At 53.6% G+C, this 12,916-nt stretch overlaps 1 protein-coding gene across 1 annotated transcript; it reads right to left on the bottom strand.

The window, feature by feature from the left end:
• Positions 1–522: 522 nt before the first annotated feature.
• On the bottom strand, positions 523–12,414 carry ORC1 (origin recognition complex subunit 1). Its single transcript, XM_044674377.1, has 16 exons — positions 12,317–12,414; positions 11,470–11,597; positions 9,312–9,490; positions 8,266–8,596; positions 7,947–8,178; positions 7,031–7,168; positions 6,476–6,824; positions 4,526–4,629; positions 4,028–4,129; positions 3,348–3,519; positions 2,752–2,859; positions 2,512–2,661; positions 2,312–2,431; positions 1,444–1,613; positions 832–919; positions 523–717 (listed from the first exon to the last, which is right to left on the bottom strand). The coding sequence occupies exons 1-16, from the start codon at positions 12,412–12,414 to the stop codon at positions 523–525; spliced, it is 2,664 nt and encodes an 887-aa protein (XP_044530312.1).
• Positions 12,415–12,916: the final 502 nt, after the last annotated feature.

Genomic DNA, 12,916 nt, shown 5'->3' with positions numbered 1-12,916 from the left:
CTTGTTTATAGGAATTCTCCAGATATTTGAGAAATCACCCCCTTTTAAAAAACAATAAAACCCTCCCTCACCTTCCTTCTTACAATCATTACTGTGTAGTGGTCCCAAAGGCAGAAGAGTGGTCAGGGCTAGGAAACAGGTGAAGTGACTTACCCAAGGTATCTGAGGCTAGGCCCACCCATCTCCAGGCCTGGCTCTCTATTCACTGAGCTGTCCCATCACCTCCCTTTTTAACTGGCAAAAATTATAATTGGACAGAAGCCATCACCAGCCACCCTGAGGTCATGCCAAGGCGCCTTTAGGGGGCTGTGGTGGCTGATGTGCCAATGTCAAGTCATGTTACTCACCCCAAAGCTCTATGTTAGATGAAAACTAAATATTTAATGTAAAATTTTAGACACAATAAAACTATTTCCTTTCAGCATGAAAACATTCTCTGTGCTTAAAAGAATAAAAACTGAATTAAAAAAAAAAAAGAACAATTCGTAATAAATTATGCCTTTTCTCCCGGCGGCGTTCTTGTCACTCTTCCTTCAGTGCGTAGAGCACGTCGTCCTGGCTAACGTTCAGGCGCACGCGCAGTAACAGGTCATTTCTGCTGGGTTCCACCAGCAGGAGGCGGCAGGAGCCCAGGCGCGAGCACACGGCCATGGTCTCGGACACCGTGGGGTGCGGCAGACCCTCGATTCTGCACAAGGCCACGTGCTGCTGGTAGACCTGGAGGGAGGGCCGCAAGGCCGAGGTGAGCTGCCTCCGAGGGGCGGGAGGGAGGCCGGGATCCCCAGAGTTGGGCCCTCCCCAACCCCCGAGGCCCCCCAAAGCCAAACCCACCTGCTGAAGGGTCGCCTCTTCCAGTCCCGACCGGTGGAATTCTGCAAGGATGGCTCTCAGGAAGCCCTGCTCCAGGACGGAGGCATTCCTTAAAGGAAGACCGAGATTTCGGGGACTCGCCACCAGGCCAAGGGCCCAGCTCCATGTCCGGCGGACATTACCCACAAGCTTTCTGGTCTGGCTACAGTCCTGCCAACCCTGGGGAGGCAGCTAAGTCGTGAGGTGGATGGATTATTGCGTCTAAGTGTTAGGAAGACCCCAGATCCTTGCTAGCTGGGGGACCCCTAAGGGCCAGGCAGTTGGGGTGAAGTGACTTGGCCAGGGTCACAGAGCTGGGAAGTATCTGAGGGCAGATCTGAACTTGGATCCTCCCATCTCCAAGCCTGGCATTGTGTTATCTAGCTATCCCTAAGAGAATATTTGTAAAGCACTTCGGGCCTGGCACAAAGTAGGTGCTTAACAAATAAATGTTTGCTCCCTTCAGCAAGGACAACATCCCTGGAGGGAGAAGACGAGGGAATGAGCCACTGGGTTTGGGCCAGATGAACCGGCTCAAATCGCTGGGCCTCAGAGGGCCGGCGTGTCTTGTGCCAAACCAGGTCTCCGACTCACCTGATGGCCATGATGTAAGAGGAGGAAAACATTTCTTCCACCGCCTGTAGGATATGGGCCACCTTGACCAGGCCCGAGGAATCTGGCTTTTGGCTGGAGAATTCGCAGATCTCTGTGGCTCGCCTGCAGATGTCCAGGCAGCGCCGGGCATCGCCGGACAGGGCCGCCACCTAGAAGCCAGAGCGCACGGTCAGGGTTTCTGAAAACCAAGCGGGCCCTGGGGTCTGGCCACATGAGTCTACTGAGGCCAGCGGAGGGCCTTCATGCTTTTATTCAGCGGACAGCAGACGGGATGGCTCCTTCAGGACAGTTACTGCTACGGGAGTTTTTCTCATGCCTTTGGCCCCGGGTCCCCTCTGGGCCCCTTGAAGGAGGCTCGGAAGCCTCTCTCAGCCTCCATCAGCCTCCCTCAGCCAGTGTGGCTGCTCTGCAGAGCTTCTGGACCTTCTACGGCCACGGGGATGTTTATGAGGAGCCTGAGACCCCGTTCTGGCCTAGACTTTCTGAACAGACAGGAAGGAATGCCAGTGACGTCCACTTGGCAGGGGGAGGCCCCTTCTGGCCTCTGTCTGGGAGACCCTGCTGCCATCCAAGCAGGCCTGGAGAACCAGCGCCAAGCCGGAGGGCCCTGAGGAGGCGAGATGGGGCCAGAGAAGGAGTGGAGGAGGCTTAATGTGAAAGGGAGGAGGAGAAATGCCAAGAGGTGACCAAGAAGGAGCAGAGGTGCAGAGCGGACCCAACCCCGGGGGACTGCCAGGGCCCAGGCCTTCCTGGGAGGTGTGGGGGATCAGACAGACCCCGGGCCCCTCCGTGGCCTCACCCACGCGGTGACAGGCAGGGAGCGTACGAGAGAGCGCAGAAGGCTGACCTTCCTGGACACCAGCTGGATGGCATCCTCCTCCAAGGCCTTCACGCCTTCCAGGCGCGACTCGACGATCTGCTGGAGCTGCTTGTAGGTGTAAGGCTGGAAGGACATCCTGGTGAGGCCCTGAGAACCCCAAAGACACAGGCTTAGACCGAAGCTGCACCAGCACCGCCAGCGAAGCCCCCCGCCTTTCCCCCACTCACCAGGCGGCTGGCCACTCGGCTCATCAGCATCCTCTCGGGCAGGTCCATCGTGTTGGCGATGGCCAGGACGACGAGCCGGGCGCTGCGGTGTGTGGGCCAGTCAAACAGGTTGTACAGCACATCCTGTTTCGGGGTCCACAGGAGGTCGAGCTGTGGGGAGGAGACGCGTTACAGCTGCTGCCACACGGACGGACACCAACCTTGGGGGTCTCTGCCGCTCGCCGTGCCCCCGAGCCATACCTCGTCCATTAGCAGCACGGTAGTCTCCTGGCTGGGTGCGGGCTGGCTGAACCGCCTCTGCAGCAGCTCCGCGGCGTGGCTGGCCGTGGCCTTTTGACCGGTCAGTTTCTGGGGGGGGAGAATAAGCGGCTGCTCAGGCCCGGCTGGGCTGGGTTTCATCTTCCTGTTACATGGCGGGGGCTGCCAGTGCTGGGCTCCAGACCCTCCCCCAGGGCAGCTGGGTAAGAGCAGGTTCCACCTGGCCAAGCAGAGGGAGCTCCTAGGCAGCATGACAGCCTCCCTGGCTGCCCTGGACCTCCACCGCCTGGCTTCGGCCCACTTGCCCAGCATCCCTTTCCCTCGGCAGGTTCTCCTTCAGTCAGCTTCCAGCCCCATGAACAACTGCTGCCCCTAGTCCTGTCGGATGTCCTGTTTCCTCCAGGCCTTCCAGGCCCAGCCGGATCCCCCCCGAACCCAGGCAGCCCAACGTCCCGTCTCCCTCCTCACACTGCTTGGGGCATCGTCCCCTGACTCCTGACTGGGTGCCACCTTGCACAGCAGAACCCCAAGGCCCAGGGCCCTCCTGGTGCCGAGCTGTTAAGCCAGGCTTGGCTCACCTGCAGGATTTGCACGTAGGCCTGATGGGGCTCGGTCAGCTTCATGCCATTGACCTCCACGTAGTGGAAGGAGGGCAGCTCGTCTTTCTGGGCAGCCTGCTGCAGGCACCGCACCACCTCGTGCACGATGGCCGTCTTCCCCGTCCCGGGGACCCCGGAGATGTACATGCACCTGGAACAAGAAGCGCAGCGCCGACAGACTCAGGGGAGGGGGAGAAAAAGAGGAACTGACCAGGGAAACTGTTGGCTTATCCTTGCAAAGAATTAATTGCTTAGACCCATTAAGTCTTTTTTTTTTTTGGCCCTCACCTTCTACTTAAGAATCATTACAGTGTACTGGTGCCAAGGCAGAAGAGGGCTAAGGCAAGGGGCTTAAGTGACTTGTCCAGGGTCACACAGCTAGGAAGTGTCTGAGGCCACATTTGAACCCAGGACTGGCTCTCTGTATCCACTGAGCCTTCTCGCTGCTCCCTCCCAGTTAAGTCTTTAACAAATGCTGGTTCATCCTGCTGGGCCTCAAACAGAGCAGATGCTTCTTCGTGGTATACACACAGCAGGAAAACATGGGTCAAGCGTCCCAGGACGACCCGCATCTGCGCCGAAGGTCTAAGAACGGAGCCTCAGCTTTCCCTCAGCCCTTCCCAAGGCTCCCCTCATGAGGCAGGATCTGGGGTACTCACCCTCCGGTCCTGTCCAGAAGTTTGCTTTCCACAAAATTGTAGATGTCTTGGAACTCCTGCTCCCTGCAAGGCAGAGACTCGGGCACAAAAGAGACGTGCAGCCTTGGGTTGGAGGCAGAAGGGCAAAAGGGAAAGACCTCAGAAAGTGTCAAAAAAACCCCAACAACCCCAAAACCAAACCAACCTGAAACCATGAATAATCAAGGCCACCTTCTGCTCATCTCCAGCCTCAAAGGCCTGGCCATTTTGGGGCTCTCCTTTCCCAGCTCCCACAATATCCCTCTGACTCTCCTGGTCTACACCATCCCCCCTCAGAGGTTTCCCGAATCAGGCAGAAGACCTGGGCCGTGAATTGTCCCCTTTCAGAACGTTGGCCCATTTATTCCTTTCCCTGCATCCCACAGCACAAACAAATGGTCAGGGTTTTAACCCATTTCTCTGCCTTGTGGGAATGAAAGCTCGCCATTTCCTGCCTGAAGGAGGGCCGGGGTCACTCACCTCAGCTGCGCCTCTTCGAGCGTGTTGCTGGGTTTCTGGGTCTTCTGTCTGCGCTGGCGGATCTGGGGGGTTCTGAGCTCCGGCTGCAAGAAAGGGAAAGTTGTCTCTGAAGGAGAAAGGGCGGCTCCAAGCCTGCCCTGGCCGGCACTCGGCCCACAGGGAGCCTGGCTCTAGGCACCGGACGGCTCCCACCCACTTCTCCCTAAGCCCACACAAGACTCTTCCTCCTAGACCACACTGTGGGCACCTTCCGTTTACTTTCCCAACTCTCTCAGCATTTCTACGTCATCCTGGTGCAGGCTCTAAAGAGACATCAGCTCGTCAGTGAACAAGCATTCATGAAGAATGGACGAGCACTAGGGAGTGTGCCAAGATCTAGACACAAAGAAGAGGCCAAAACAAGCCACAGCCTTTCCTGCTTAGAGTATCAGCCCCAGGAAGGGCCTTAGAGGCCACCTAGTCCAACCCCTCATTTCACAGATGGTCACAGGGTGAGCCCATGGCAGGCTCAGGACTTCCAATGGGCCTCCTCATGCTGAGACGAGCACCTGAAGTGGGTGTGAAAGGAAAGAAAGGAAGGCATAAAGCAGGGAAGGAACTCAAAATTGAGAAGCAAACTGCATCCTGGAAAGGATGTCATTGGGAAATGAAGCCTATTTTGCCTGCTTCCAGGATGGACAAGGTGGCCTGATCTTCTTTCAAACTATCCCACATTGGGTCAGGGACCAGTTATGGGCTATGGCATCATTGGTCTTCCCCTTCCTCTTGGATTCTCCAAGTCTGCTCATAGGACTAATTCTCCAATTAATTCTCCAGCCCACTCCCCACAAAGGTCATTTCAAACCTCCTCTGCTCTCCCCAGGCCTCTCCCTCAAGACAGACCACGGACCCTCTGCCTTTGAGCTCCATCTTCTCCCACTCTCTCTGGAAATCATCATTCCTCTTTTCTCTAGTCTCTGATAATGCCATGGTCCTCCTTGTCAAGGCTAATTCCCCAACGTGAACCCTTTGTTTCAACCTTTCCTATTTCTCCAGCAGATTGTCCCTTCAGTAATTCTCTTTATTTTTTCTCCTTTTTAATCCTTCCTTCTCTGCTGTCCACAAACCCTCTCACCTCTCTTCCATCCTTACAAAACCTCCACTAGACTTTATCCACCCCCAAGTCATAAGCCTACATTATCGTTCTCTCCAATTCTTCTTTCAGCTACATTCTGTAGAAAGGTGTCTGTGCCCGTTACCTCCACCCCTCTTCTCCTCATTCAGCCCGCTGTGATCTTGCTGTGATCTGCACCCCCAAAGTTACCAGGAATCTCTCATCACTAGATCTGATGGCCTTTCCTTGTCCTCCATCCTTCTTGGCCTCTCTTCTGCATCTGATGCTGTTGCCCGCCCTCCCTGGGACACTGCCCCCTTGGTGGGCTTTTGTGGTACGGATTCTGCCCAGTGCTGGTTTTCTCTTGGTCCTCTCCCGATCTCACTGCTTTCTTGGCCTCCTTCCCTAGACTCTCCCCTGTGTCACACCCATTCATTCCCCCCAAAGGCCATCTTGGGCCCCCTTCTCTCCTCTCTCTAGGTGATCTCATCAGCTCTCACTGCCATGATGCACAGGTCTAGATATCTAGCCTCGTCACCATCTTGTGCTTCAGTCCCACAAGCCTCTCAAACTTGAGCTGCACCTCCCTCCACCACAGGAGCTTTGGCTCAAAACTTTAGGATTCCTGCTTCAGTTTTCTGTCCTAGATGAACCCTTTGCTGTCAGGGCCACTGGGTCCCTGGGAGGCTGACTCACACAGGCCCCACCAGAAAAGGTACCTAGAAGAACCTTACTGTTTTTGAAGGAGTCTTGGAACGTGTCTTGGAAGGGGTCTTGCAATGTGTCTTGGAGGGAGTCTTGGAAGGGGTCTTGGAGGGAGTCTTGGAACGTGTCTTGGAGGGAGTCTTGCAATGGGCCTTGGAGGGAGTCTTACAACGCGTCTTGGAAGGGGTCTTGGAGGGAGTCTTGGAACGTGTCTTGGAGGGAGTCTTACAAGGTGTCTTGGAAGGGGTCTTGGAGGGAGTCTTGGAATGTGTCTTGGAAGGGGTCTTGGAGGGAGTCTTACAAGGTGTCTTGGAAGGGGTGGTCTCAACAGAAGTCTTTCGGGTTGAGTGCCGGGCACCAACCATGGTGTTCTGTCTTCTCTGGAGTTTGTGGGGTGTGGAAGTCTCCTCCTCATCAGTGCTGTAGTCAGAGTTAGAGCTTTCTTCTTCCACTAAATATTCATCTCCATCTTCTGAGCCACATTTGTGGTTCCCTAATGTCCTAGGGAGGGGAGCAGGGCATGACTTCAGGGAGTCGGCATTCAGAGCCAAAAGGAGACTCTAAGCGCCAGGTTCATTGAATACCAGATGAACTAGTCTGCTCTCCCTCCAACCTCTGATCTTCCACTTAGGGTTTTCTAGACAGACGGGAGTGGGCATGGCAGTAGGGAAGGGAAGCAACATTTCCCCATAAAGGTGAATCCTTACCTTAAATAGTCTTTGGTCTTTCTCCAGGACTTGAGAAACTGTTTCCTATGCCTTGGTGGGCTATTGGTCTGGTCCTCCTCTGCCTCAGTGTTTCTGGCTCCCCTGCTAGAAAGTTCAGAGATATCACTGAAAGCTACACTGGGGATTGAGGGAGTGCAGATGACCAAAGGTCAGCAAGCCCTGGGCAAGAGGCAAGCTGTCCTAAGCAGCTGCTATGCCTCCTGCCCTTCTAACAAGGACCCCAGCCCCCTTCCACTGTGTGGAGCAAAGGCAGAGAGGACCGGCGCCCCAGGCCTTCCGTGGCCAGCATTGGGCAGCAGAAGACACACCGGATCTGCAGCCTGTACACCCAAGTTTTCAACCAGGCAGAGAAACTTGATAGACAAGTGTCTGACGCAAATCTTGGAATCTCCATTTCCTCATCACAAAGCAGGGATGACACATTACACCTAAGCCACCATGTTCATTCAGGGCTGGAAGGGATCGGAGGCATCAGCTGGTGTGCCCCGATCCTCACCCACTTTAGGAGGAAACCGAGATAGAAGCTGTAACGAAATGTCCAGCTGAGGGCCGTGCTGGGCATTGTCGCCCAGGTGGGCTACTGCTCTGAAGAGCCTGGATCCCTGGGCTCTGTACGGGAAGTGATGATAAGGTTTAGGGTCCTCTTTACCTAAAAAGATGCCCAATGAGTGGCGGCTCACTCTCCCCAATGGTCCCAGGCAGGCTTCCTCCACACTGATGAGAGATAAGCCAGGGAACCTTTGTTGGAGCCTCGAGGTTTCCCTGAAACACCTTCTAGAGAGAAGGTAAGCTTTGGGAGGAGTAAGAGGCGCCTCGCTAGCTCCAAAGGCCGCCGTGCCCCGTGGAGGCCCGCTGACTGCCCGCGTGCTGCCCAGCGTCTCCGGGCCTCACTCACCTTTTTGGCTTCAAGAGCAGGGAAGGGCTCGCCTCCACCCGTGCCCGCAGAGGACTGATCCTTGTTTCCTCTATCGGAGCCGCAGGAAGGGCCCGAGACTTCTTAGAAGGCGAAGCGGCCTCAGGGAAGGCCATTTTCCGCTTAGTGGGTCCCGGAAAGCTGCAGGGACTATTTGGAAGCTTAGGCTGGGCGGGCCTGGTGCAGGGAGCCCGGCAGGGTGTCCTCTGGGGGCCTGCAGGCCAAGAGACAGCCGTCAGCAAGCAGGCAGAGATGGGAGACGCCCCGATCTTGCTTGCCGATAGCCGCCCTTCACACTTACTGCCGAGGTCCAGCCGCTTCCTGGCCCGGGGAGGGGTGGAAGAACGGGGAGTCCGGCCGGCTCGAAGTTCCCGCGAGGGACAGGACTTGGAGATGGAATGGCGGGACTCTATCCGCCCGACCCCCCGCTCGGCGGTGCTGGCACGCCTGGCCCCCGCCACCCCGGGAGAGGCGTGGCGCGGAGGGCTCGTCTCTCGCGGCTTCTTCATCTCGGCCAGCAGCTCTGCGGCCAGGGGGCGGAAGCGCTTACTGTCCCAGGACTGCTTCACGTAGAATGTCCGCTCGTCGTTCCGGCCCGGCGGAATCGCCTCCTCCGGGGCCAGAGCCACCACCTGCGTCAGAAAGGACGAAGGAGAAGCCGAGGAGGAGGGCGGCACACAGCCCCCCGGAGCCCTCCTCGCTGCCGGGGCAGGATTTCTCCCCAAAGACGTCATCACCGAAGCTTATTTCCTAAAGCTGAGCCGCAGAAGTCGGTTTGGAAAGATGGAAGAGGGTAAGACCGGGACAAATGGACACGGGTGGACGCCGTGATGGAAACACGCGCCACGGCGACGGAGCCCGACAACCAGAGCCTGGAGGGGAAGCAGCTGGCACAGGGGGGTCTGAAACGGGGCTTCCATCTCCCCACAGCGAATGAAGCCAAGAGCGACCAACAAGAGGCAAAAAGGAAGAGAATCCAGAAAGCCCTTAGAAAGACCAGCACAAACAGTGTGTTTGGCAGAAAGAGACCAAAGAGGGGAGGGTCAAACCCCGCCACTGACGAGCTGGGTAACCCCAGGCAAAGCCCTGGACCGCCCAGAAGCTCCATCTGCTCCGCTGTCGAATGAGTCTTTGGGGTCCCTTCCAGCTCTCTAGCTGAAGATATTTGAAAACTATAATCGGAAAGGAGCCCTTACTACAGCGAGGAAATGCCCCGGGGCAAAACCGCTCCCCACGCAGGAACTCCACTCCTGCAGGAACCTTAGAGGTGCCAGGGAAGGGGGGCTTCCCCTCTTTCCCTTCCTGAATCCTTCTTAAGGTAGCCTGGGAGCTCAGGGAGAGACTCACCTGAACTGGACCAAGGATACTCTTAACGCTGATGTCCCTCGGAGGGTCCTCAAACCAGAATATCTCCTGGGCCGCCGGCTCTCGGCCCAGCAGCTTGCGCTTGCTGATGGGGACCTCGCTCAGGCGAATAAACCACTGGACCACGGCGTGTGAGTTGGTCTCAGACCCTCCAGGAGAGACTGAACAAGAAAGAGAAAGCCACACTTGCCCACTTTGTGCTGATGGCCTTGGCGGGCTCCCCAGGGAGCTGTTTTCCTTTTGGATAACAATCTGGCCACATCGAGAGTCAGAAAATCCTCACAGGAATCCCAGGCCTGCTACTCGTTTTGAATCTCTCCAGGCCTTAGTTTCCTCAGGAGTAAAAGGGGAGAGAGCTGCAGTACACTAAGGGTCTTAGCTTGGCTCTGTGAACTTGTTTCTGATTTTTTTTTTTTAAATTCGTACCTTCCACCTTAGAATCAATACTGTGTGTTGGCTCCAAGGCAGAAGAGCAGTAAAGGCTGAGCAAAGGGGATCCTAGGAATTTGTTTTTTAAAAACATATTTTAACAACTTTATCTTGTGTACTTAAGAAGGTGACTCTGAGGAGGGCCCACTGGCTTCACCAGCCTGACTGTTGAGGAGTTCCAGGGCCCCCCCAAAGTGAGAACTCCCAAGCAGGGTGACTTCTATAGATCTATTCCAGATTATTATGGCAACCATAGACTCCCAGACACTCAAGCTATGCAAATGAGTAGAAATCTAAGGTTGGAAAGAATTGAAACCAGAAAGAAATTAAGCTAAAAACAAAATGAACATTCAAGGATGTAAAATGCAGTGTTGGTTGGAAGACTCTTGGCTGCTGAGCTGACCTGGGCCAGAACAAATGGAGATGACGCCCCCATAATACTGCTCGATATTTCTGTGGAAGCCGGACCAAGCATGGGCTCTCTTCCCCACTAGCTCCGCTGCCATATCCATTCCCCAAGATGGAGCCTGCCTTTGCACATCCTCCTATTTAAAACCCTTTCCCTTGTCTAATTCTTCCTCTGGGGGCCCAAGCTTCCCCTGGACTGATCCTCAGGGACCTCCAGCCCTCTTTTCTTTGGCTTCTCCTAATAACTCCCTCGTGTAAACGGCTCTTAACCTCCAACTTTTTCCTGGACCGTCCCCAGCCCAGCTTTTATTACCTCCATCTTTAGGAAGGTGCCTTTGCCAAAGCCACTTGTGTCAAAAGGCCTCGTTCCTAGCCTGGTTCTACCACACAGAGACCATCCAGCTTTTTGACTCTTAGAGGCCTCATCCTACTCCCTCCTACAGAAATTTCCTCATTTTTCTCCTTAGTCTAGTCCCACATATCTTCTCTCCATTTTTCAGATGAGGAAAAAGACCAAAATGTTAAATAATTTGCCTTAGGTCAGGGTAGGGTAGGATCTGAGGCAGGATTTAAATCCAGGGCTTCCTGTCTTGAGTCCAATCCCACCATTCTCTACCTAACTAGCTGCCTTTGTTGCTGATTAAAAATAAACAGTTTAGTAACTTTGGAAAACATATGTGTAAAAATTTGTTATTGGAATAAAATAAAGATAAAATTTAAAAAAAAGAAGGAAAAAACCATTTTAGGAGCAGCTAGGTGGTTCAGTGGATAGAGAACCAGGGAGTCCTGGATTCAAATTTGAACTCAGACACTTTTTAGCTTTCTGATCCTGGACAAGTTACTTAACCTCAATTGCCTGGCCCTTTTCTGTGTATCAATTCTAAGACAGAAAGTAAGGGTTAAAAGTTTAAAGGTAAATTATTTGCTTTCCTCTTTTACAGTCCTTCCTTTTCAATATTTAGCTGCTTCATATTCGATCAAACCCATTTCAATTTATTGAATTATAGACAATTAGAGCCTGAGGAAACTCCTGAAATCATTTATCCCAATCTCTTTACTTCATTTACAAAGAGAACCATTTTTGTGTCCTATCCTATATTAGAAGTCTATTAACTGGCCACCAATCTGTCCCCCTTTCTTGATTCCAAGGCCCTAGTCTAGGTGGTTATTCCCTCCCTCACCCCTCAAGAATCATTTATCTGCCAGTATATAACCCCACTTCTGCCAAATGAGGGTTGGTGAAAGGCTGGTTTTGGGAGACAGAGCCCTGCCCCTGCCCTGAGCATTTCTCAGAGGAACTCACCATCCCTGGAAAGCTTGATCAGCTTAGCGATATATGGGTTGTCATCGTCGTACCCTTCCACAAAAACAAAGTCCCCAACATTGACCTGGACTTTGATGTCACTGCCTGAATTTGTCATACAGATACTTCTGCAAAGCAACCACAGGAATAAATTGGCCCTGAGTACAGGACAACCGAGTCACCAAGATCCCCTCCATGTCAGATAAGAACCCGGGCAGCTAAGGCTGAGCGATCGACTTCTGCCCAAAAAACCTCCTCCAAGAGGGAGAAGAATTCAAAGGGATGCATGGCCAGGGCAAAGAGTGGTGGGCAGCCTGCGCTCAGTTCAGAGCACTCAGGTTGGCCTCTAAGATAGTATTCTTGGCTTGGGCTAAAAGACAGGTGTGCACACCAAGAATAAGGCCGAGAAGACCGGAGAAGTGAAGAAAGGCAAGGATGACACCCCCCTTCCATGTTATGTTACAAAGAAATCTGCCCTAAACAGAGTTGAGCCTTTCTTTTGGGGAGGGACTGACAACTTGCCTCCCTTTGGTTTCCTTCAAAGCTCAGCTGAAGTCCCCCCTTCTCCAAGAAGACCAGGAAAAGCCCCTGGTCTTTCCTTGTATCTCTTGTGCTCAGCACAGGGCCTGGCATACAGCAGACGGTTAATAAATGCCTCTGGACTTGACTATACCATTGGGACTTAGCAAAAACCCCTGAATGTACTCTTCCCACCCAATGGAACCCCACAGCCTCACAAAATTGTTAAAAGGTCCCACAAAATCCTGATGGTGGGAAAGTCCCACTTCAGGGGGCAGACTGATGGCCCAGGGACTGTACCAAAGCCCCACAGAGTCCAATCACTTACTTGTAGAATTTGTAGTGAAGTTTCCTGTCGTAAGCTTCACAGCCAACCCATGAATAATCTCGTTTGGCCTTTAGCCTGGTGAAGTAGCCGTTTCTCATGGCTTATGGTCTGAGTAGGGAATGCAGGGGGGAAAAATAAACCAGAATTTGACATCAAAAGCCAGTACTGGATGGGTCCTGTGATTGCAATGGCATGAGAGCCCCCAGGGAGGTATTTCTTCCCACCAGGGGCTGCAGCAAGTGTAAATGACTCGCCCTGGGGGTCTGGTACTAGGTAGGGGCATGGGCGCAGGCCAGAAGCTGGGCCTCTGTGCTGTGGCCTGGATATTCCAGAGTATCAACCAGGCTCAACACCATGAATGTGACACTGGGCCTTGCAGGGGTCTCTTCCTGTGTTTCTCCATCTCCATGCCAGCTCTGAAGGCATCCTCTCAGTAAAGTCTAGGCTTCCCATCTGGCTACCGCTGACCCATAAGAGCTGGTTCTTTTCTATGGGGGTCATGATTTCATTGGCTTTCTGAACTTGGGGCACCAGCTCCATCACTGAGGGTTTTTTAAAAATTAATTTATTTTAAAGTATTTTTCCAAGGTTACACGATTT

The sequence above is a fragment of the Gracilinanus agilis genome, chromosome 4, assembly GCF_016433145.1.
Source record: "Gracilinanus agilis isolate LMUSP501 chromosome 4, AgileGrace, whole genome shotgun sequence".
Taxonomy (NCBI): domain Eukaryota; kingdom Metazoa; phylum Chordata; class Mammalia; order Didelphimorphia; family Didelphidae; genus Gracilinanus; species Gracilinanus agilis.
This window is presented reverse-complemented; position numbering and strand designations above follow the sequence as displayed.